Genomic DNA, 26,941 nt, shown 5'->3' on the forward strand with positions numbered 1-26,941 from the left:
GTCATTTTTTCAGCACCATGCATGGTATGAGTAAAGTATACAAAAACAAGGTACCAGCTGCGAGCATTAATTTGAAAAGTAAAGAGATGTATGGGTGGAGAGTGGTCTCTAAAGACAAAGCATGATGACAAACAAGACATTCCAAGGAGTAAAAAACATGCAATGGAATCCTGGGTGATCAACTTGGCCTTATTATGTCCCCCCTCGCTTTCTTTCATGCATCATGCATGTTCTATTTCTTGGAGTTTTGCACCATATATATATATATATATATACATATACACCAAATTTTATTTTTTGTGCAATATCAATCTTTGTTAGAACTGGTGGTTCATATTAATATCAGTGGAATGCCAATTAAGTAGATAGGAGCGGAGTGAACGTCGCGATGGTTTGAGGATTTCCTTAATAAGTCCATACAAGTAGGGTTTAGGGTTTTTCTATATATATATATATATATATAATGTAACTCTGAATCATTAAAAGTAAAAATACAGCCGCTTCTCTATGGACGTAGGCAAATTATCAAACTATGTTAAATCTGTGTTTTGACTCTCTTTCTTTTCGATTCTATATTGTTCATGTGCACGGTAACAACAATCTTTCATATATGATGTAATTAATTATTAATCCCTGGCCGCATCCTACATCTATAGTGGGCTATGCCTTGCGATTGATGTTAGTATTTGAAATTAATTCGAAGATGAATAGAAAATGAGTGTGACTTGATAGGGATCAGGAATTTTGGGAGTTATTTAGAAAATCTAGAGGATATTAATCTGATTTGATATGTTAAGCCCTTCAATTATAGCCATGCTCCTTAAGTAAAACTTTGAGACATGTTAAACATTTTTTTTTTTTTTTTTTTTTGCAGTTCTTCTCTCATTCTCCTAATTTTTAAAATTACTATTGGATCTATGGAGTTTATGTAGGTCCCACACATGAGCCCACAAATTCAAGTGTAATTTTGAAAATGGGAAGGATGAGAGAAGGATTAGAGGAAGAAAGCAATCCTTTTCCTAAAACTTTTGATAATATTGGAGGCTCGTGTTGGCTAGCTAGATCTTATCTTCGGTACAATCTTTAAAATGAAGAGTAACGCTACAAGTACATACTAGTTTTACGCATTGATCATGTGGCAATGCGACGTAGTATTTGCCTCATCAACCAATAAAATTTTTATTTACTTTTTTGCACGATTCCTCTCCCTCTATATATTAATGATCAGTGCCACCCTCAACTGACACTCAGGTGTGGTCATAAGTACCAAATCTAATATAGACCGAATTTAGTCTGGTCTATTCTATGTATACCAAATCGGAGATCGAAGTGGTCGTCGCAACCACCAAATCTCGCTCGTGGAAGATGGTCTTAACCACCCTTGATGAATCCGAGAGTTTTCGCGACCACCCCCCTTTACTCTAGGGCTGGGGGTGGTCAACAAACTAGAGCTGTAGTTAGCCACCCCTCAATAAAAATAAGAGGCCGAAAATCATGCCTTCAATTAATCCGTATGTCATTGTGACTTCAAAATGTCGTTCACTTTAGAGAAGAGCCAAAAAGAGTCCTGTGTAATGTGTATGCTTCTTCAAATCTTATGACTTATGAGCCTCTATGATCGAATGAACTTCCTGATCGACACAAATGGACATGACAGCATGATTAGTGCGAGCATCATATAATTTATGTACTCCCGAATGATATTTAGGGGGACAACCATTCAATTATGTGGCATATAATTAGAGAGCTTGTTTTGGATTAAAAGGTTATCCAATTGGATAAGTTCCCTCATATAATTGCAACAATATCGATGGCCAACCAATTTGAAAGACGTCCCAACCATTAAAGTAGCTAACTAATTTGATATCCTTTCGATAGGCTTAAGAGCGTGCTTAGGATTGTATTTAAGAAATATAGTTTTTAAGTTAAAAAGCGTTTTTTGACAAAATTTTTATTTTTAAGCTTTTGCTAAAAATGCGTTTTTTCTATTTTTATGCTTTTTGGACCCTTAAAAGCACTTTCAATTTTTTTTACTAAACGGGTTCTTTTTTTTTTCTTTTTTTTTTCAAACCGACTTTTTGAATGTTAAATGTACTTTTAACCTTTTAGGCCTCTCAAACGCACATCCAAACAAAAACAGGCCATAAACTACCATTTATCCTAAAAGCTTAAACTTTTTTTATAAGTGGTGGTTTCTGATCCTATCAGAACATAGGTCCTGAGGTTGAATTATATCTCCGTCATTTATTTCTCATTTCAATTAAATATTTTACGTGTTGTGCATTGCCTATTAAAAGAAAGTTTGAACTTCCGTGTGCTTCTTGTCAGTTTAAGTTTTTAGGATAAGTGGTGATTTAACACGTAAATGTCTATGAAATCCACCAAATTCAATGGCTTAAACTCTCTGATTACTAATTAATAACGTGATGGTCCAAGGATGCATAATGCACCAAATCAGCTAACTTCTTGTTGAACTTTCTTAATCGGCACTATTAAAGAGAATATGAAGTCAAATGCACCATTTATAATCCCTAACTAAACTGGCAAAAAAAAAAAAAACTAAACTGGCATTTGTAGCTTGTCTAATTAGCTTGTCCTTGAAGCAATGTATGGCTCCAAAAAGAATACGAAAGTGGAACAAAAGGGTTGCTTTCCCTTTTCTCTTTTATATATAATTTGTCCCTTTCTATATGAGACTATACATATATGCCATCTATATAAACTATGTACAGTACATGCTCCTAACTTGCAACCATTTTGATCGATAATACCAGAAACTTCATTGATTCCCTTAGGTTTCTCCATCTCCTTCATGGCGGAAAAACCTGAAAATTCAGACATTCAACTTCCTCCTGGATTTAGATTCAACCCATCTGATGAGGAGCTCATCGAACACTACTTGAGAAACAAAGTTATTTCAAAGCCGCTCCCTGCTTCTATCATCGCAGAAATAAACCTCTACAAGTTTAACCCATGGGAGCTTCCAAGTAATTAACAATTCTTTTATCGTTTTTTTCTTTTCTTTGATTGATTAATATAATTTATAAGCTAATCCTTTCTTTTTAACAGAGAAGGCTTTGTTTGGAGAGGATGAATGGTATTTCTTTACGCCAAGGGAAAGGAAGTATCCGAACGGGGTGAGGCCAAACAGAGCAGCAGGCTCAGGTTATTGGAAGGCCACAGGGATAGATAAACCTATTCTTACTCGGTGTGGGACGAGGAGTGTTGGAGTCAAGAAAGCCCTTGTCTTCTACAAAGGTCGCCCTCCCAAAGGAGTCAAGACGGACTGGATCATGCACGAGTATAGATTGCATGATACCATGATTTGGACTACAAAGCGAAAAGGGTCTATGCGAGTAAGTTGATTAAAAGATGTGTCAATATTCACTTTATATGCTCGGTTTGATGAATATGGTTAAACATTTTGTTTTTGTTGCAGTTGGACGATTGGGTGCTATGTCGGGTTCGAGAGAAAAGCAGGGTTCTGATCAGGAACACTAGGGAAGATCGAAATGGTCCTTGTTATGAGCCAGGTGTGCATGAGCCATGTTATGTGAATATGAACCCTAATCTCTTTACGGCCGTCAGAAATTATTTATACAACGATTGTCCGATGCTGCCATACATCTTTGCCTCTCACGAAACTCCTTGCATCGATGCAAGTTCAAGCATAAGCTTCCAAAGTAGCTATAGTGAAAAATCATTATGTCCTCTGGTCTTTGAAGACAACACAATATTGAAAAGAAAACTGGTTGAAGGAAATCAACGGGAGATTTTTGTTCCACCAAGCAAGAAGGTGAGCAGCAGGGATAACGAAAATGAGAAAGTCCTAATATCTCTGAGTGATAGCACAGGAATGAAATTGTGTGGAAAAAACCAGCCTCTAGATAACAATTACTTCGATGCTGATCAATGGAATTCCCTTGTCCAATACCAAGAGTTTGATCACTTGGTATTTACAGAAAGTGACTAAGAGTTCAAGGGTTCTTTCGTTTATTGTGTAAGAAAAATATTACAGTTCCTTTTGGTGTTCTTCTAGTATTTTCCTGGTCCGACGTGGATATTATTTTTTTAAAAAACATAATAATAATAATAATATCCACATTGAACCAGAAAAACATCATAAAGAACCATAGCATCTCTCAGTGTAAAGATATGGTAGCCGTCAAATAAATTAGAAAGGTATTTGTGAGGTGTGTGATACATTTTACTTGGTATTTGTGATACATATTTATATAAATATGTAAATATTCCAAGTCAAAAGATATCTATGGCTGTACAGCGGTTATATCTATGCTAATTTGTCTACACTTAGGATTGGGAGTGTAAATCCTATCAGTTTTAAACGCCAGCAATATTAATATATTTTCATGTGTTATGAGCAGCTGTTCCCTCTATTGGTTTTCGTGCTTTTTTTTTTTTTTTGGGAGATTCATATATATAACCGACTTAAAAATGGCTATGCCACGCTACTGAGATATCAAAAACAATGGAAATTTTTTTGGTTTGCTAATGAATTGTTATTCCTTTGTATACAAGCAAGGAGTTCGTGCTTCATTACCATACAACCGTCAATACAATTTCCTACGCGTCAGACTTTCTTCAGCTATTACAAGATAACAGTAATAAACCTGAACCGGCCCAACCCAGCCACCCGCAAGGGTTCAAGCCCAATTTCCTCTAGAACAGGTATCAGCTAGTTCCCGGGCTGGGCTTTTGACCACCTGGCTGTCAGGGCCACGATGATTTTGATGATAACCAGAAGAGAAATGCTGGTCTCTATTGCAAGGAAAATTTAAGGTGGGAAACCAAAGATTGGCCGTAGAAAATAATCCAGATTCAGTGTGGAAAAATCATCTTGTATAAGGATATGATTCCATCTTCGGCCAAAAACAAAAGGCATAAAATGACTGCAACCGAGCTAAATATTATTAAAAGAGACACGATCAATGTACTCATAGTTGTTTACAAAGACACATATATACTCCAAGTGTGAGCATAGGTTCCCAAATCACAAGAGACCGCAAGGATTGATAATGCATGAGAGAAAGCAAAGATTCGTAACAATCAATCAAAATAATAATCAAGCACAAGATCAACTCCCTTCATATGCAAGAGAATACAAGAAAAACCACAAAGTGGATAGGTCAAATGGCCCTCGAGTTCATCTCACTTCTTCAGGACACTGCAAATGAAACACACTCCATCAAAATGACTTCATAATAGTAAAAAGCAAGAAATAAGAGGAAACACCAGCTGGCCCATCACAAAAGTTACAATCCATGCTTTGCTAGTTCAAAAGGGGAAAAAATCATTAATAGGTGAAACTTCAGAGCAACAGTGAGGAAATATATAAATATGCTAATAATTGAAGTAGGTTAGTGGTGGACTCCAATATCTAATCTCATCTATGACCGCTCATACCATTAATGCATAATAATAGTGGCCTAGATGATAAAGGCCCAAGGATACGAACATCTGGATATGTGGACAGAATAATAATCAAGATAAAAATTAATGCATTTAAAAATTCGATTCAAATATAGGTAAAACCAACGTTTCGTAATTTATATACTCGTACAATTTGATCACATAGAAAATAATGTCTTAAGCATTGTGGTGATAACAAATTCTCTCTTCAACCATGGTCTACCTAGTACAATTTATTTCACAGTATATGGTGCTAAGACTAACTTCTCAGCAATTCATTCATCGTAAAATACTATTTCTTCTCGTTATGGCAAATTATATAGCTCTAGTCTCAACGTATACATACATTCCTTTCAATGGAAATGTTCTATGGCCATCATGATTGCAATAATGAATCCCCCCCCACCCACCTATAGCCATGTTAATGAGATTTGCACTTCAATGTCATAAGGCTCAAATTCAATCAGACAACACTTTGCATGAACCTCCACAATCTCTTATCCTTATGAATGACTGAAACTAAGTTGATTTCCATATAGAAGATTAGGGTACTATAATGGTAATTCCAATAGGTAACATATGGCCTCCACTATGCATGATAATACAGATAGAAAGCAAAGAAAATTACTCAAATGTGCGTAACTGAGAAACTAAAGCAAAACCAAATCAGAAAGCTTCAATAACAAATCTGATTATTCCACAAACTATAAAAAATTGCCTAGTCATCTCAATCCTTGCTTTTTCATTCAGCCTCGGTTACCCTATTAAGGGCACACTTTCCAATTTATATACGTATTTCATGTCCCTCTTTCCTATCCCTGCGAGTGTTGCAAACTGTATTGAGAAGCTCCAACATGATTTCTTATGGGGTGGGCTAGGCGATGAGTTCAAACACCACCTAGTTCGTTGATCCAAAGTTTGTTCACCGCTCTCTGAAGGAGGGTTGGGAATTCGGAACTTGTGGATACATGCTCTCTTAGGTAAATGGCTTTGACGCTATGTGCATTAACGAGAGGCTTGGTGGAGAATGGCGGTGGAAGCTAAATTTGATAGTTCGTGGGCTGGGTAGTGTTCTATTGAGCCTTCTGGTGCGTTTGAGGTGGGGTTATGGAAGTATCTTAGGAGGAGTTGGAGAAATTTTGTGTGCCACGCCAAATTTGAGATCGGAGATGGCTCCAAGATTAGATTCTAACATGATTAGTGGTGTGGGGTTGTGGCCCTTAAGGAAGCCTTTCCAACTCTATTTGGTATTGTCTGTGCAAAGGATGCCTCAGTCGTAGCTCACTTGGAGTTTTAAGTGGCTTCGATCAGTGGAACGTGAGTTTGCTAGAGCGGCTCATGATTGAGAGGTAGATGACTTTGCCTCATTCTTTAGGGTGTTGTATTCAGGCAGAGTGAGTCGAGGAAGTGAAGATAAGCTGTGGTGGGTCCCCTCCAAAAGAGGGTTGTTTAAGATTAGATCCTTCTATTGTTCCTTGGTTTGTAATGAAGGATGTCGCTTCCCTTCAAATAGTGTTTGGTGGCAATGCCTCCTTGAGGGCGGCCTTTCTCACTTGGTCGACGGCTCTAGGTAAGATCCTTACCATGGATAACCTTAGGAAGTGGAATGTTATTGTGGTGGACAGATGTTGCATGTGTAAGAAGAATTGAGAGTTTGTGGACCATCTTCTTCTTCATTGTGACATGGCTTACACCATTTGGATTGTCTTTTTCAGTCATTCTGGTTTGTCTTAGGTTATGCCTAGAAGTGTAGCTAACTTTTATGATTGTTGGTGGAGTACCGGTAGTACATGGAGTGTGGTTGTAGGGAAGATGATGCCTACATGCCTTTTATAGTGTTTATGGAGGTAAAGGAATAACATAAGTTTTGAGAACCATGAAAAAACTTTGGATGCGATCAAGTGCTTTTTCTTCAAAGATTTGTATTTTTAGTCAGCAACTTATATTTCTCCTTTGTCGCTTATTTATAGTGACTTCCTTGTCCTTTTTGCTCCTTCTAGCTAGATACATCCTCTTGTATACTTCCTATATACTTAAGGGCACCTTTACGCTTTTAATGATAATAATCGATTACTTATAAAAAAAATTAACTTGAATGTTTTTTTCATCATCTTTTATCATATGAATTTGGGTTCACCCAATTTCCTGGAATTCTTGACAGCTGGAATCAGAAGATTTTGAAGAGCTCACCCAAGTAGAATGAGACAACAACAAATATAAATATAATCAAGATAAATGAACAATGAGGGGTGTTGCATGTTTTAAACCACTAACAGAAAAGATAGGAGCTTACTTGTATAGATAGGCAGCAATTCCAAGAATTATACACAACAAAATAATATCAATACAGAAATTTCGACTGGACCTCAGCTGGAAGAAAATAAAACTAGTATTAGTTGCAGCCAAAAATCTAGAACCGGGTAAAGTAAACAGACACAAATCCAAACTCGAAGGAGTTGCTGCTCAATTACCTGATTCACTGTGTGTTTAAGTCTAACATTAGTATTCTTAAGGTCAGCTGCTGCCTTGTCGACCTATAAAAAAGTGAATGGTACAACTAAGTGATATATAACTTAAATTCCATCTGTGTAGCTTTGAAGTTACAAACAGAGATTGATGTTTCTCACCTTAGTGTCAATCTCATCCATCAAAGGAACTTGCCTATCTAATTCCTGCACTCATTAGATGATACAATAAATTTAACGTGTGTCAATATTGCAAAAGAGCACATACAAATATACAAGACAGCAAACCTCATTCATATCATGAGCCATGCTTTTCAGTGTATCCAAACCTTCTGATATCATATCCAAACCTTGATCCTGTAGGAATGCGAAAACAGATAAGCTGCAGATACCATAGCTGAAGAAACATATATGCCAAAATATTAAGTACAGATAAAAAATTTACAAGTCCCAAAAAAGTGACTTGCCTGCTTCACTTTGCGCATTTCAAACTCCTGCCTGAATTGACTCGACTCCTCGGTTTGTTGAAAGAATTCATCATTAACCTGCCCATCTACAATCAAAATGAAACACACAAGCAAACCTCAACAGTCAATTTAAAGTCTCCTTCACATAAATTAAAGTTAAATGGCAAACCAGAAATGGATCCATAAAGCTTTACATCTGAATAAAGTAAACAAACCACCTGAACCAAATTTGATCTGGGTACGAGAAGCTGAGGCAGTCCAACCTCCAGTTTGTTTGGGTGCAGGTGCAGTCCCATCAGGTACAGCTTGAATCCTATCTGGCAATGCAAGCACCAAATCATTCCGGGCAGCAAGCTCTTCCCCCGAAAGTCCTTTCACCTGTAGATGGATTTGTATCAATTGCGCAACAACCACGCTAAAGAAGCAGTCGTAATTTTAGTTCTACACGGTATAACAAAGACAGGAAGATGAAAATTCAACTACAGTGGCGTCACTAAGATAATTTCAACACCAATACATTACTTGAAACCACAATCCATAAAAAAAATATATAATAAATAAAACCCGATATTGAGATCGGCTAAAACAAGGCGACAGTCAAAAGGAATTACTTAATAACTTAGTAGAATTGATACGAGTGCTATGGATAGTCCGATACTGAATAAACAAGCATCTCCTCTAGATGAAAAAAAAAAAATCTCTTTGAAAAGTACATTCCTTAGGATTTAGATTTAATTCAATTAAGAACTTTCGAAACCGAGCAATGACTAACAAAGACCGACTTTGGATCCCAAAATAGAAACAAGATCGAGTGAGAATGTAACACAGTAAGCTTTACATGCATGAATTGAAGAAGCCTTCAACAATTGGTTCCAACTTAAAACGGTGAAAATCAGACTTCTCTAAAAAGAAATAATTAATGAAAGTACAAAGAAATGAAAATGGAAACCTTTTTTACAGCCAGTCTCTCCAACTTGGGGACCTCCTCTAGCAATCTAGCCTTGGTTCGACGAATCTCCGCATTCAACGCAACCGCCGATGCCTTATTCTTCTCCTTCGAAGCAGACTCCGCTTTCTGCAGACAAGATTACTCTCAATTTGATTCGAAAACTGAATAATAAAACCCTAATTCTTCCTATGGCACCAAAAATCTCTACTCAGCTAAGACTTAGTCAACTAGTTAGCTAAGTTGATGCGAGTCTTCTACCGAACTACACTCTTGTCCTCAGTTTCCAAGCAACCAAACGGTCGTGAAAAGAAGAAGATCTAAGAGATGAAAGGCACCTGAAGAACAGCCTCGAGGTCGGTCTCAACGACGGCGTAGAGGCGAGCGAAGGCATCGTCGCCGAAGACATTGAGATCCTTCTGCCTTTCGACGTCGTATTTGTCGAACTTCTTGCAGATCGAATCTACTCTTGTTAAAATGTCGATCACGCTCATCTTCTGCTCTCTCTCTCTCTGATTTTCACCTTCAAATTTCGATCAGAGAATATGAAGAGCACTTCGAAAGAGGAACGGATGAAACCTAATTGCAGGCGGAGAATGATGATTTCTTGGTGACGATGTCAGATCTGAGAGGAACCAACACAGTAAGTGGTTTCAAAAGGAAACAGATAAAAATGAAAACCTTCTAACTACAACCTGTTTTGCATTTTCTTTTTCCTTTTTTTTTTTAAGATTTATATGAGAGCTCACTTGACACGCATACATTTTTCTTATTAAAAAAAAAAAAAAAAAAGAATGGAGAAGACGACTTTTATTTTTCTACGCAAGAATGAAGACGACTTAACTGAGCTGTTTAGACTTGCCAAAAAAAAAAAAACTGAGCTGTTTATGAACTGTTCGAGTTCGGATCGTCTAAGACCGAGCTCACAAGCAAGTCAAGTTTCAATGATTGTTTTGTTGCTCGAATATTAAATTTTTTTGGTTTTTTACACCAGTGAGATATTTATAATATTTTTGCACTTACTTTATTAAAGAAAATATCAGGCTTACCTCCTAGAAATAGAATAATTCTAATAGGAAATTAACAGAAATTTCTTTTAAATCGGTCTCGAGAAAATATCTTTCAATTCATGTAAAATAGTGTCAAGTATCTGTAAATATTTAAAAGATACATTAAATTAGTCTAAATTAATAAACTGTTATTAGTGTAGTTAAAAATTTAATGTATATTTTAAATGTTTATAGACATTTTACATGAATTTGATTATATTTGCTCCAGACCGGTTTTGAGGAAATTTTTGTCCATAGGAAATTTCTTGTAGTTTAAATAAAGAGGTCTGCTAAATAAATGTCTTTTCTATGTCCTTTTTTTATGGGACATGTTACGGCTTTTCTTTTTCTTTTTAGTTTTTATAATCATAGGTGGATATTATTTTATAAAAACTCAAAAAAGAAACTGGCCCCACTGGTTTCTTATTTCTCTCACCCTTTTTAACAAAATAATATCTACCTATAACTAGGAAAACAAGGAAGTATTAGGTGCTCTCCTTGTGTTTTTCTAGTTCTACGTAGATATTATTTTTTGGAAAAGTGCTATGGAGCCAAACAAATGAACTTAGAAAAATTTTCAAACTTACGTGACAGACCGTGAGTGGCAGACAAGGGAGAGAGAATTGCATTTTTTTAATTTAAAAACCATTGCCACGTCAGTTTGAAAATGTTTCTGAGTTCATTTGTTTGGCTCTCTAGCACTTCTCTATTTTCTAAAAACTGAGTAAGAGAAATAAGGGTCACTTTATTTTTTGTTTTTTTAGAAAATAATATCCAGAGCACCTAGCATTTGTGACTTTTTAAAATCATTATTTAATCAAAATTTAATAGTGATCTTTCACAACCAATAGTAATTTTAAAGTCATATCAATTTTGAAGGAACACAAGAGAGACATAAAAAAAAACTTTTAGCGTACTCTTAACTAAATTGTCAGTCTCTTGCCCCAAATCTAGATTCCTTTCCCATTAATGCATGTTCACAATAGTGGTTAGAAATAGTATATTTGGACATCAATCTAGTCTAAAAGACTAAGCTAATGGGTTCTAGCCCACTACTTATGATATCCATATATTTGCTACCAATTGTCAGTGAGATAATTGCCTAGGAAATCCACCAATAGTACATTAATATACATATATAGATACTATTTTAACCCAAAAGTTTAAATTAATGTGCTTCAGTGCACTTTAATATATTAACTGTTATTTTCTTTATACTTTCTCAATGTGAAACACAATATTTATACGTACACTCACAACAATAGTTTGCCTTTCTTCTCCATTTTCCCTCTCTTAAGCTGCTTTGGCTCTCTCTCATATAGACAATGGATAGAAAAAAAAACACACACACACACAATTGGAGGAGTGAAGGCTGTTGGAGTATCTCATATTTTCATTTCTTTGTCCAACAATGTCCCTTTCTCTCTTTCTTTTTTTCTTGATTTTCTTAGTGTTTGTGATTGTTTGTGGTAATTAAGGCCGATGATTTTTTATTTTTTTTATTTTTTTTTTTTTGTCTTTGTCTTTGTCTTAAGTTATTTGTTTCAAACACAAAGAATTGCTTTTAGTTTTAGTTATCCCTTTTTTTTTTGTTTTTTGCTTCTGCTTTGGAATGAAAATGTGGGTTTGTGATTTTGTTAGACGTCTTGAATGTTGAAAGCCTGTGTGTTTAAACGACTTTTGAAGAAGAGCTAAAGTTTGATTCTTTTTGTTTTTGTTTTCTTTTTTCTTGATTTTCTTAGTGTTTGTGATTGATTGTGGTAATGAAGGCCGAAGATCTTTTTTTTTTTTTTTTTTTTTTTGTCTGAAGTTATTTGTTTAAGCACAAATAATTGCTTTTAGTTTTAGTTATCCTTTTATATATATTTTTTTCAATTTTTATTTTTGTTTTTGCTTCTGCTTTGGAATGAAAATGTGGATTTGTGGCTGATCACATCTTTTGCTTGCTAAGATGAAAACGGTAATTTTTAGAACAAGTTTTTATCTAAAACTCCTTACATTTAATTTATTTGACAATATCTTCAGATAATGCCATAGAACCTTGTACAATGTTTGAGGAGTGAACTCCAGATTTTGAAGAAGGTACTTACAATATCATATAAGGGCATTAATTATGCAAAATGTAAAGAGTAAAAATCATTGATGGCTAGAAATTACTACCAAGAAATTCAATCAATTCCTCTAATCACAAAAATAATTCATGTTCTCGGAATCGCGCCAAAGTATACACTTTTTAGTTTGACTACTACTGTAACATCCCCAGCCCGTTAAGGCTGAGTTTGCCACTTTTCTTCTTTTATAACAAAAATTCTTGCAAAGATCTATAAGGTTTATCAGAGTTCTTGATTTTAAAAGATACAATAAATGCATAAAACATTATTCAAGAGATTTTATTACAAGTGAAATTAGAAAACATTAAACTTTAGTTGCGGAATATCATATTATTACAATCACTGATATGAAAAGACTTTGAAAATTAATAATTATTTCCATCCCCATTCCGGCCTCCTATTCCAGCATCATTTCTACCTGAAAACAAGAAATAAAACTGAATGAGCCCAAAGGGGGCCCAGCAAGTAAAATCCACAACCATAAATAGTTTTACTCCTTGTTCTCAGTTTTGAAAATCATTTTCGCAAATAAATATAATTTTAGCCATAATAATATCTGTATGTACGGTTGCATCTCCCGTAACATATACATACTATTACATCTAGTAATAGATCATCGTTGTAAATCATTTTTATAAATCATCATCATAATGCATCATTATAAATAATCTCTGTAAATCATCATAGCATATCATAGTTGAAAATATAGTATCGTTGTAAATCATCTTTATAAATCATCATCATAATGCATCATTATAAATAATCTCTGTAAATCATCATAGCATATCATCGTTGAAAATATAGTATCGTTGTAAATCATTTTTATAAATCATCATCATAATGCATCATTATAAATAATCTCTGTAAATCATCATAGCATGTCATTAGTTGAAAATATAGTATGAATTTGTAAAATCATCTTTATAGAAATCCTCATCATAATGCATTATAAACAATCTCTATGAAATCATGTATATCATCGTTGAAAATATAGTATGGATTGTAAATCATCTTTATAAATCGTCATCATAATGCATCATTATAAATAATCTCGTAAATCGTCATATAGCATGCTCGTGTTGAATATAGTATGTCGTTGTAAATCATCTTTATAAATTATCATCATAATGCATCATTATAAATAATCTTTGTAAATCATCTTAGCATATCTTCGTTGAAAATATATTATCATTTTCTCATAATAAGGCCCATGTACACTATTACCCCTGTGCACGAGGGTTGCGGGTCCTTGTGACCATGGCACTGAACTGTGGCCACAGCCATGCCCGACCGTCAATTAACTCTTTCTTGGTGCACTCAACGGTCTAGTTGATGGAATACCCCCTTCTGGCATAGCCTCCTTCAGTGGTTTCGCCTCCATCCGAGTATCGGTACCGAACTCTCATCTTATCTTATCTTGAGGCCAAAAATACTCTCCTCCATACATGTGCCCTCATTTCATAAACATTTATCTCATCTCTTGTACTTTTCTTTGTACTTCTTTTGATGCATCTTAGGGCAACTTGTAGGAGGGTTTATCATCTTTTTTCTTTCTTATAATCATCATCATTTCTCAACTTTCTTTTCTCAAAATGGAAACCTTTTCAAATATAAACTTGTTGTACTTAGAAAGCGTTTAAATAAATAGAAACTTTATAGATAATTCTTTTAGAAATCCTTCATGCATGCAACATAACTTCATAATACATAAATAAAATAATCATTTACAATTTACTAAAGAATGAATAAATAGCATGACATGAAGTAATTTTAGAAGGGGTAGTGAATTTACTTACCTCTAGACTGAAACTAGAAGTGGTATGAAGGAATCTAGTTGCTCCAATATGACTAACACCACTAGTATATCTTTTGAAACTAATTTCTAAAGTCCGTTATCTCTTGTGTTCTTTCTTTCTTGTAGCGCTTGGTCTCGCCCTTTCTCTCTCTGTTCTGAGTAAACACTCTTAGAAAGAAGAAAGACCGAGTAAAAAGCGGAAGAAAGAAGAATATATGCAAGAGATGGGAGAGGAGATGAGTTGTGAAAATTGTGAAGGAGAAGAGCTCTATTTATAGGAGAAAATCAAATACTATTCTACCTTCAATTTACAATTATACCCTCATTTTACTATTTCACCTACCACTTACTATTCTACCTACCACTTACTATTCTACCTACCCTATACTATTCTACCTACCCTATACTATTATACCTACTAATCTCCAAATACCATTCATACAATATCATAAATCCCTCAAGAATTAACATCATTGCCTAATATGAATATTAATATAATCATAGCATCAAATTAATATCTCTAAAATAAGACTTTCAAAATCTGAGGTGCTACATATTTACTATCCTATTATTTCACCAATTACCATTCTCTAATTACCACTCTCATAAATTTCCCAAGAATTAAAATCCTTATCTACAATGGATATTAAAATAACATCAGAATAATCTATTTAAATAGCTTTGAAAATTCTGGGGCACTACAATCTTCCCTCCTTATTAGAATTTCGTCCTCGAAATTAAAACCTATAATATTATCGTCCAATCTTCAAGTTGAGGGATTCAGATTTAAAATATTCCTTTCAATCCTTCATCAAAGCCTACTCTCTTTTATCATATTGAAATTTTATCTCCTTCTACTAGGAGTAAATCTTATTCACAGTCTAAAGTCTCGATTTCTGCAATCATTCATCAGTTCACACTAAAATCTTACCTCAAAATCTTTTCCATTGTTTTTTTTTTTTTTTCCAACCTCAATAACAACAATCGAGTTATTCATCAACAGTCTACAATCAAGGTTTAAACATCAAATTAATAAATCATGTGATCAATAGTTTATACCTCCAAACATCATAGTCCTCATTTCAAGCCTGCAATAATTTTCTCGATCTAATTTAATCAATTTTATCAAAAAGGTGTAAAAATCATTCCTGCCTATATTCTCTTTAGTATCTCAGTATTTCAAATCATGCATACGAAATTTAATATGATGCTCTAATAATTATTAACTTCTCACCATCATAAACCTGTAAAAGTAAATAGCACCAACATTCAAACATCATTACATGAATATACCTCAGAAGTGACATCATAATTCGATTCATTCTAAATACACAACCGTTTCTATTTTCTCATCCCAACTTTTGTGTTGATGCTACAATATCAGCGAAAATCTTCCAGTACTACATTTTTACTTATAAATCATAACTCAACAAAAGAAACTCGTAATTATGATTTCAACTCAAACGAAATACACGATTACATCAAATGTAAGATTCTCATCCATTCTTGACTAATACATATTGTGCTTGCTGCGTTCTAGAGATGAAATTGATAAGCAAGCAAAGTAGGATATGGGTAAGTTTCCAAGCTGGATGTTCCAAAGTACACATGCTAAAATCTTTCTCTCTTGGGTCTTGCAAGGTCAAGAAGAGAAAGAGAGAAAGATAGTCCTGTTGCTTTCTAGAAATGAAGATTTGAAAAGCATTTCAGGACATGATTTGCATGTGAGCTCTTTCCGAGACTTTCAAAATACCCACATCGGATGCTCTCTCTCTTCTGTCATGTATGGATACTTGAAGAGAAGAGAGATATTTAGCCTGAGAAGCATGATCAAGGATAATCTTGCTTCCTCAGGACATGATCAACGATAATCTTGCTTCAATGGTTTACTACTGAGAGTATAAGGTGTTGGGTTTGTGAATCATGTTGTGATGCTGCATTTTTCTCTTGAGGATACGCTCAACTAGGAGAACAGTCGAGCTTTCATTGTATGGAAGGCTATTAGCAGAAGATCTCAGGTGAAGGGGTATGATCAGAAGGCATGCGTTTGCAATGGAGAAAGAGGTGTGAATTTATATGAAGGGTTTCTAGATAACGAACGAGCGCGTGGTGCGCGTTGGCATGACATTTCATTCAGTTGCCCACGCATGGTATCCGAAGTCGTTGATTGAACAGTGGGTTTGAAAAATGAGCTCAGTCGAATTATGACAGGAGACAAGATCCTACTTTCACGGGATCTTTTGACAAAGTTTCCATCGCGGCCCGAGGTCGCCTAACGCTTTGTCGTTTACTGTTCATTTCGCTTGAAGTGAAAAAAATTTCTTTAAGGCTACTCGTCTGCTGCTTCCAGAAACTTCACAAAAATTCCTTCAGTTCCTAACGCTTAGTCTCTTCTCAGTACTTCATCTCTCCCAATTTCTTCGTATTCTCAACTATTTTTCCTTACTCTCCTAAATATGGGAGTATCATCATCATCCGTTAACAACCTCGATTTGAATATTGCTCCTGCAGCACAACCCATTGTTATGCCTGACGTGCAACCGGATGTGCCTGTTGTTCCCCCTGAAGTGCCTGCTATACCTCCCGTCGTACCTGTTTCACACCCTAATGAACCTGCTGCATATCCTAATGTATGGCAGCCAACTTTTGTCTTTGACAATCGTCCTATCACTATTCACGATTCTGTCATGCTCCATGATTCTACTGCTGTAGCAGTGGCCAAAGGTTTCGTAATTCCACGGGATCAAACGTTCTTAGCTGATAGGTCGGATACTGATGCTATTAATAACTCATTGGCATTCAGTATCCAAGGTGCTGCTTCAGTTTCTGACATGGCACAACGTTTGAGTGCCAGAGCTGAAGAGCTGAAAGTCTCAAGAAACCAAATCGGGGTCTTACAGCGACTGCTCAAATACTACAAACGAAAACACATGGATTTGAAGCAGGAGAATGCTCAGCTGAAAAAGATGGTGTTATCTTATGCGGAATACATGGGACCAAAGATGCTAAAAATGGAGAAGAATACCGAACGTCTCCAGCGACAGCATGAAAAACTCCGGGTCGATGTTCAGGGGTGTTGCAAGTCTCTCCACACACGCTCTAGTCAGGTACCTCATTAGAAATAAATATTCTCTTTGATAATTCAATTAATATAAATATATACGATTCTGCTCATACTAGGTTTTCTCTATGCAGAAATAATTTTCCTGGAGCAGCTCTGAGGAATCATCTGCTCATCTCATTATCACGTGTCTCTTTATGCAACAAATTCCCTTCTTTTTTTTTTTTTTTTTTTTTTTTTTTATGGACACTGGTATGTAATATTATAAGGAGCTTGTTCTCCAAACATTTCTTTTCGTAATCATTCAGTACTCATTCAATATTCATTATATAATCATCCTGTCATTATAATAACTTCCTTTAAACAAACAATCTGTTTAACAAGTTAATCACTCAATAAAACATCTAAGTATGTACCATTACATGTTATCAACCTCTAAAATACTTTAATATCATTGAACATATATCTTATAAGAAAAAATTTAGATCATGTCACTATATTATATCACTGTATTATATTGTCTTTCAACTCTTACCTCTATGCTTCAATTTACCTCAAGAATAATAATCCATTATCTTTACTTAGTAAAAGAAAATTATATCAAAAGCTTTGGCATGTAACTAAAATTTCTCATAATTTCATATCCACTAATGCCTCAAAATTTAAATCTTATCCACAACTTAGGAGTATCAATTCATCCTCAAAACTTTAAGCATCACTTCAATATAATTTACCTCAATTACAGAAAACCTAGCACCTCAAATTCTAAGAATCACCTCAGAGATTTCATGAATTGTACCTTAAAGTCATCACAATCATTTGAAAATATCAAAATCCTTAAACCACAACTTTATATATCAAAATATCTTATAGATTCTAGGGTATACCTCATTTGCATTTATCCCTGCAATACTTAGGCATTCACTTCATGCCACTACGTAATTCTTATTCATCAATCCATATATTATAACATCAATCATAGTATCATTATTGTCATCGACCAAACCTTAGCCATTACCAAAAACTCATATAAGCTCTTATACCATTAATTCCGTTCAAGAATCTTTTCACAACCGACATCCATAAGATCATTCGTTACCAAGTCACTTACACAATTTGTTTCACAACCTAAATCAATAAAACCATTTTATCAACAAGTTAATTTCACAAATCATCTCGCAACCTAAATCTATAAAATCATCATACGATTTTTAAATCATGATCAATAATCTTTTCTAAATCCTCGAGACACCTTAAAATATACCCTTATCAATCGATACTCTAGAAAACTGCCGCAAATCCAAATAGGCAGATACTATAGATCACAACCTATCTATAAAATAAAAATTCATCTTCGTCATTGATCACAATAATAAAATCCTCCAGATTAATCACACTAAGATGATTTTTAACAAAAAAAATTAACCATTAAAAAATGCTCATGCATCATATATTAGAGACCACTCAAAAACACATACTCTATTTGGCCGGAATGTGGCTTCCCATTAACCCCAAATTTTTTTTTTTTTTTTTTTTTTTTTTTTTGAAAAGTCTGCCAGAACCTTATAACCTTTGCTCTGATACCAAAATTGTAACATCCCCAGCCCGTTAAGGCTGAGTTTGCCACTTTTCTTCTTTTATAACAAAATTCTTGCAAAGATCTATAAGGTTTATCAGAGTTCTTGATTTTAAAAGATACAATAAATGCATAAAACATTATTCAAGAGATTTTATTACAAGTGAAATTAGAAAACATTAAACTTTAGTTGCGGAATATCATATTATTACAATCACTGATATGAAAAGACTTTGAAAATTAATAATTATTCCCATCCCCATTCCGGCCTCCTATTCCAGCATCATTTCTACCTGAAAACAAGAAATAAAACTGAATGAGCCCAAAGGGGGCCCAGCAAGTAAAATCCACAACCATAAATAGTTTTACTCCTTGTTCTCAGTTTTGAAAATCATTTTCGCAAATAAATATAATTCTAGCCATAATAATATCTGTATGTACGGTTGCATCTCCCGTAACATATACATACTATTACATCTAGTAATAGATCATCGTTGTAAATCATTTTTATAAATCATCATCATAATGCATCATTATAAATAATCTCTGTAAATCATCATAGCATATCATCGTTGAAAATATAGTATCGTTGTAAATCATCTTTATAAATCATCATCATAATGCATCATTATAAATAATCTCTGTAAATCATCATAGCATATCATCGTTGAAAATATAGTATCATTTTCTCATAATAAGGCCCATGTACACTATTACCCCTGTGCACGAGGGTTGCGGGTCCTTGTGACCATGGCACTGAACTGTGGCCACAGCCATGCCCGACCGTCAATTAACTCTTTCTTGGTGCACTCAACGGTCTAGTTGATGGAATACCACCTTCTGGCATAGCCTCCTTCAGTGGTTTCGCCTCCATCCGAGTATCGGTACCGAACTCTCATCTTACTTATCTTGGGGCCAAAAATACTCTCCTCCATACATGTGCCCTCATTTCATAAACATTTATCTCATCTCTTGTACTTTTCTTTGTACTTCTTTTGATGCATCTTAGGGCAACATGTAGGAGGGTTTATCATCATTTTTCTTTCTTATAATCATCATCATTTCTCAACTTTCTTTTCTTAAAATGGAAACTTTTCCAAATATAAACTTGTTGTGCTTAAAAAGCGTTTAAAGAAATATAAACTTTCTAGTAATTCTTTTAGAAATCCTTCATGCATGCAACATAACTTCATAATACATAAATAAAATAATCATTTACAATTTACTAAAGAATGAATAAATAGCATGACATGAAGTAATTTTAGAAGGGGTAGTGAATTTACTTACCTCTAGACTGAAGCTAGAAGTGGTATGAAGGAATCTAGTTGCTCCAATATGACTAACACCACTAGTATATCTTTTGAAACTAATTTCTAAAGTCCGCTATCTCTTGTGTTCTTTCTTTCTTGTAGCGCTTGGTCTCGCCCTTTCTCTCTCTGTTCTGAGTAAATACTCTTAGAAAGAAGAAAGACCGAGTAAAAAGCGGAAGAAGGAAGAATATATGCAAGAGATGGGAGAGGAGATGAGTTGTGAAAATTGTGAAGGAGAAGAGCTCTATTTATAGGAGAAAATCAAACACTATTCCACCTTCAATTTACAATTATACCCTCATTTTACTATTTCACCTACCACCTACTATTCCACCTACCACTTACTATTCTACCTACCACTTACTATTTCACCTACCACCTACTATTCCACCTACCACTTACTATTCTACATACCACTTACTATTTCACCTACCACTTACTATTCCACCTACCACTTACTATTCTACCTACCAATTTCCAATTACCATTCATACAATATCATAAATTTCTCAAGAATTAACATCATTGCCTAATATGAATATAATCATAGCATCAAATTAATATCTAAAATAAGACTTTCAAAATCTGAGGTGCTACATATTTACTATTCTATTATTTCACCAATTACCATTCTCTAATTACCACTCTCATAAATTTCCCAAGAATTAAAATCCTTAGCTACAATGGATATTAAAATAACATCATTATCATAATAATCTATTTAAATAGCTTTGAAAATTCTGGGGCACTACATTATCGCCCCTAAAGAGTAGCTAAAAAAATTTTAAAAAAAATTAAAAATTAAAATTGATGAGCAATAGCGTCCACTAAAAGTGGACGCTGAAGACGCATCATTAGGGTCGACTTTCAAAGTCGACCCTAATGCTTAACTATTAGGGGCGACTTTATCGCCCCTAAAGAGTAGCTAAAAAAATAAAAATTAAAAATTAAAAATTAAAATTGATGAGCAATAGTGGACGCTAAAGACGTATCATTAGGGTCGACTTTGAAAGTCTTCCCTAATGCTTAACTATTAGGGGCGACTTTATCGCCCCTAAAGAGTAGTTAAAAAAATAAAATTAAAAATTAAAAATTAAAATTGATGAGCAATAGTGGACGCTAAAGACGTATCATTAGGGTCGACTTTGAAAGTCGACCCTAATGCTTAACTTTTAGGGGCGACTTTATCGCCCCTAAAGAGTTGGTAAAAAAAAAATTAAAAATTAAAAATTAAAATTGATGAGATGTGCTTGAATCTTCTGTTACTGCGATCGATCGCACCCAAGGTGCGATCAATCGTAGTAACAGAAGGTTCAAACCCAATATTCGAGTACTAAAATTGTGTAACATCCGATCGAACCTAATGAATTAGTTCGATTGATCGTGATAGGATCAAATGTTCGATCAAACATCCGATCGAACCTAATGAATTAATTCGATTGATCGTAATAGGATCAAATGTTCGATCAAACATCCGATTGAACCTAATGAAGTAGTTCGATTGATCATGGTAGGATCAAATGTTCGATCAAACATCCGATCGAACCTAATGAATTAGTTCGATTGATCGTGATATGATCAAATATTCGATCAAACATCCGATCGAATCTAATGAAGTAGTTCGATTGATCGTGATAGGATCAAATGTTGGATCAAACATCCGATCGAACCTAATGAAGTAGTTCGATTGATTGTGATAGGATCAAATGTTGGATCAAACATCCGATCGATCCTAATGAATTAGTTTGATTGATCGTGATAGGATCAAATGTTCGATCAAACATCCGATCGAACCTAATGAAATAGTTCGATTGATCGTGATAGGATCAAATGTTCGATCAAACATCCGATCGAACCTAATGAAGTAGTTCGATTGATCGTGATACGATCAAATGTTCGATCAAACATCTGATCGAACCTAATGAATTAGTTCGATTGATCGTGATAGGATCAAATGTTCGATCAAACATCCGATCGAACCTAATGAATTAGTTCGATTGATCGTGATAGGATCAATTGTTGGATCAAACATCGGATCGATCCTAATGAATTAGTTCGATTGATCGTGATAGGATCAAATGTTCGATCAAACATCCGATCGAACCTAATGAATTAATTCGATTGATCATGATAAGATCAAATGTTGGATCAAACATCCGATCGATCCTAATGAATTAGTTCAATTGATCGTGATAGGATCAAATGATCGATCAAACATCTGATCGATCTTAGGGAATTAGTTCGTTTGAACTGTAAACATTCAATTAAGCTATTAATTATTTATACAAAAAAAAAAAAAAAAATCGTGTGAATAGTTTTTATTCCTTGAAAATGCCTTTTATATACTTAAAATTGTTATAGAATTTCAAATTTACCCTGCATTTAAAATTAAAATTACTTTAAAAAAAATGAGAAAATTATAGTTTACTCCCCCAAAGTTGACAGCGTTTTTCAATTCAAACACCAAAGTTTCAATTTTTGCAATCCACCCCCACAAAGTTCCAATTTTTTTTCAATTCGACCAATATTATTCCAAAATTCTCATATTGCCCATAATTTTTATTTTTATTTATTCAAAAAAAAAAACAAATTTAGGGGTACAAAAATGGCCAGATGGCCAAAGGGGTGGCTACGGCTACCCTAATTTTTTTTTTAAAAATTTTTTTTTCATGAAAAAAAATATATTATGCGCAATATGGGAAGTTTTGGATACAATTGGTCAAATTGCAAAAATTTGAAACTTAACTTTGAGAGGGTGAATTGCAAAAATTGAAATTTTGGTGTTCAAATTAAAAAACGATGTCAACTTTGGGGAGATAAACTATAATTTTTCCAAAAAAATTGTGAGTATAATTTTTTTTTTTAAAAAAAAAATTACCCTAATCAATCAGCGGCCACTACGTAGTGTCGCCGCTGATTAAAACTCATTAGCGGCGTCTATTCAATGTCGCCGCTGATTGAGGCTCAATAGAAAATTTTTGCGCCAACAAGTGGCGCGGTTTCTGAAATTTTCGAACAAAAAATTTTCCCCAAACCCTCAAAAAGACGAAAATCCCTAAAATTTTCCCCTCCCTCAAAAGCACTCAGCTCCCTCATCATTCTCACTCTCGATCTCTCTCCCGCTGCTCTCCCTCGCTCACCCTCTCTCTCACTCCGGCGAGGTCTTCGGCCACCGGCAAAGCTATCTCACCGTCGCTCCTGTCTATCTCACTCCGGCGCAAGGTTTCGTGTACTGGCGAAGAAGAACGGGGCTTGCTCTCCCTCCCTCGCTCCATTTGGTTCAATTTTATCTACTTCAACCAAATATATTGATTTTTGGCGAAGAAGAACAGGGCATGGTGATGATGAAGATGCGGACAAGTTGGCGAGGTGCTACTTTGTGGTTTGCCTTTGGTTTTGTTGTTCTTGTTCATTTCATTATCATTGGTTATCATAAACTGCTCCAATTCGTTATAGTCATACTGATATTCTTTAGGAAAATTTTCATTTTTCACAGTTTATGTAGTTGGCAAATGCAAATTCTTTAGAGTGATTCTGCTTCTATTACCAAGGATGCATCGTTGTAGTGCATGGGAGTGTATTTTTCAAACTCTAGACGAGAGATTTTCATTGGGAGTTTATTTTTGAAAATCTAGATGATAGATTTTCTTAATATTTCCCTTTTTTGGGCTTTACCCGTGGATATGTGGTTTTCAGTTATGGAGATTTTTTTGGTGCTAAGAAGAAAAAGGCTGCCAAACAAAAATAAAAATTGAAAGATGGGTCAGAAGAGTCAGACATGAATGATGAACAAGAAGATGATAAGGCATTTGAAAATAAGGTATTGTTTATTTCTTTACAGTTCAACAAAGTATGTGTGTGTCTTGCTTATTAGTTGTGAAATCTCATTCACAAGCATGAATTTTAGTTGAAATAAATCTGATTTATCTATATTTTATCCAAAAGCCTGGACCGAGCAGGGAGATGTAATATTGTTATTTTGAAAATCTATTGTTAGAGGAACTTGCATGGGTTACAATTGAAGTGAATGTGGATATGACTCAAATCCTTGCATCTATGGTTTATAACAACAGGTAACTGCTGCAAGAAGGCCATTGAACAGTGCATTAGAAGTTGATCTTGATTTTGAGCACAACGAGAGACCTGCCCCTATAATAACCGAGGAGGTTACAGCAACACTTGAAGATTTGATAAAGAAAGGATCATTGAGGTAGACTCCATTCGTTTAGTACATATTAGTTGGTATTCCACTATTATGTCATCAAATTATACTTTTATTTGGGCATTAGACAAGGTTAGTCATATGACACCAGGAAAAATAGGAAGACATTGCCTTCCGTTTTATTTGACATTACTTATTGGAGCATTAGTCGCTGTTGTGTACATCTCTCCAGGAGGCTAATCAGGAGCAATCTTGCTATGATGTTTTTAGGGGCAGTTTGATGATGTTCAAAAGGCTCCTGCGTTGCCCTCTAAAGCACCGAGAGAAGTTAAAGAGTTGGTAAATATTGTGTACTGAAATTAAGTCAATTTTGTGGTTTGGTTTCTATCTAGCATTAGTCATGATGTTAGAAATCACTTATTCAAGCACTTTTCCTGTTGAAATATATTTATGCAGGATGAGAATAAGTGCAAGAAGAGTCTTGCTGAAATCTATGAGGTTTGTATTTCCCGACATCATTCATTATGGAATTACTCTCCCTGCCCCACCTCTCCCTTTTGTTTTGCCTTAACTTCTAATTATGTACAACTGATCTGTAATTTGTAATCTTTAGTTATGAAGTCAATAATATGGTTTTTTCTTCCTTCAATTACTTAAAGTTGCAAGCATTATACATCTATCTTTTTAATTATTTGCAGGAAGAATATGTTCAAAAGACAAATCTGGGGTCTGATCCCTTGACATTAAAAGATAAACAGAAGCAAGAGGTACAAATGATGTTGTATGAAAGACTTGGACTTTGAAACTTCCCATTTAATAGTCTTGTCTTGTCATTTTTTTTTTTCTTTTCTCCTTCCATACTTGATTTTTGAAGTTGTTGTCTTTGATCAGGTAAGCATGTTGTTCAAGAAACTTAGCTTAGCTTAAAGCTGGATGCTCTTTCTCATTTCCACTTTGCTCCCAAACCTGTATGCTTCTCGATCTCAATCATTTTAATGAACATTTTAGGCATTATGTCATGAACGTTTTGTGTCCATGTCTTTGTTTCTTATGTGTTCTTTTGGACAGCTTATGGAGGACATGTCTATAAATGTAAATGTCCCTGCTCTAGCAATGGAAGAGGTAAGGAGTCTGCCCATCTTCACTTCAACATTTAATTTGCTCCTTATTTAGCAAGCAAGTAATACATGTAGGCATGTCTTCCATGGGTCTCGGATGCCGCTATGCTGGCTCCTGAGGAAGTGTTTAGCGGCAAAGGTGACATTAAAGAAGAAGCCGAACTTACACAGGCAGAGAGAAAGAGGAGGAGAGCTAAACAGAAAAGGGAATTTAAAGGTAAGCTTGGATATTAGGTTCTTTCTCTTATTCTTAAATGCCAATTTTCTGTCTTTCTCTTTTGGTCAAATAACTACTATTGGTCTTGACATGAATTTCCCTTCTTAATTTGGAGATAATCGATCAGATTGTTACCATTTATTACAACCTTTTGTATAGTTTGATTTTATTGTCATTTCTTGGAGTGCGATCGATCTCAAAATCTCGAAAACCTACTGACGTTGTGATCGATCGCAAATTTTTTTTTTTTTTTTTGGTTTTTTAGGACCAAAAGTGGACCCTAATAGTTAACTATCAGCGTCCACTTTAATTTGGACGCTGATAGTCAATTTTTTTAAATTTTTTTGGACCATTAGCGTCCACAAAGTGGACGCTAATGGTTGATTATCAGCGTCGACTAATTCCTTCGTTTACATCATCTTTAGGGTCAAAACATTGCGCCTTTTAGAGTCGATAAAGTGGACGCTAAAAGTGATCATTAGGGTCGACTCTAAGTGGACGCTGATAGTTAATTTTTTTTTTTAATTTTTTAGGACCATTAGGGTCGACTTTGTAGACGCTAATGGTTAACTATCAGCGTCCACTTTGGTTTGGATGCTGATAGTTATTATTATTATTTTTTTTAAAGGACCATTAGGGTCGACAAAGTGGACCCTAATGGTTAACTAAAAGTGGACGCTAATGCTTGACTATTAGGGTCGACTTTTGCTTCCGTTTACATCATCTTTAGGGTCAAAACATTGCGACTTTTAGGGGCGATAAAGTGGACGCTAAAAGTGATCATTAGGGTCGACTTTTAAGTGGACCCTGATAATCAGACATTTGATCATTAGGGTCGGACTATTAGCGTCGACACCTTTAGGGTCGAAAAGTCGACGCTGTTGGCAACAGCGTCCACTTTAGGACCTTTAGGGGCAACTTTGAGTCGCCCCTAAAGACCTAATTTCTTGTAGTGAGGAGCTAAAAATGGAGGCAGCTAGAGAGGACGACGGGCGGCGGGCAGCGCTGCGGACGTTTTCTTACAGTGCAATCGTGAATATATATAGCTTACACGAGAGAGAGTACCCGGTGGAGAAGAGAAAAAAATGCTCAGCTTAATATAGGAAGAGTTTGGGCAGAAGAAAAAAAAAATTCTCCAAGGTCAGCAATGGCGCTCGGAAGAAAGAAAGAAAAACAGGGGAAGACAAGGCTGCAATATTGGGAGAACAGAGAGAGACGATCGAACAGAGAGAGA

General features: G+C 35.0%; 2 protein-coding genes and 1 pseudogene across 2 annotated transcripts; 2 read left to right on the forward strand and 1 right to left on the reverse strand.

Moving 5' to 3' along the window:
- Positions 1-2,789: 2,789 nt before the first annotated feature.
- On the forward strand, positions 2,790-3,973 carry LOC132162386 (NAC transcription factor 47-like). The gene is made up of 3 exons (XM_059572621.1): positions 2,790-2,987; positions 3,070-3,356; positions 3,440-3,973. Exons 1-3 carry the CDS (start codon positions 2,813-2,815, stop codon positions 3,971-3,973), a joined length of 996 nt encoding a protein of 331 aa, XP_059428604.1. The 5' UTR covers positions 2,790-2,812.
- A 934-nt stretch (positions 3,974-4,907) lies between these two features.
- On the reverse strand, positions 4,908-10,016 carry LOC132192297 (syntaxin-71-like). The gene is made up of 9 exons (XM_059607584.1): positions 9,647-10,016; positions 9,312-9,437; positions 8,581-8,740; positions 8,363-8,448; positions 8,184-8,252; positions 8,058-8,102; positions 7,902-7,964; positions 7,724-7,800; positions 4,908-5,185 (listed from the first exon to the last, which is right to left on the reverse strand). Exons 1-9 carry the CDS (start codon positions 9,800-9,802, stop codon positions 5,170-5,172), a joined length of 798 nt encoding a protein of 265 aa, XP_059463567.1. The 5' UTR covers positions 9,803-10,016; the 3' UTR covers positions 4,908-5,169.
- A 13,240-nt stretch (positions 10,017-23,256) lies between these two features.
- Positions 23,257-25,783, forward strand: LOC132162119 (M phase phosphoprotein 10-like; annotated as a pseudogene).
- Positions 25,784-26,941: the final 1,158 nt, after the last annotated feature.

The sequence above is a fragment of the Corylus avellana genome, chromosome ca9 (genome assembly GCF_901000735.1).
Source record: "Corylus avellana chromosome ca9, CavTom2PMs-1.0".
NCBI lineage: Eukaryota > Viridiplantae > Streptophyta > Magnoliopsida > Fagales > Betulaceae > Corylus > Corylus avellana.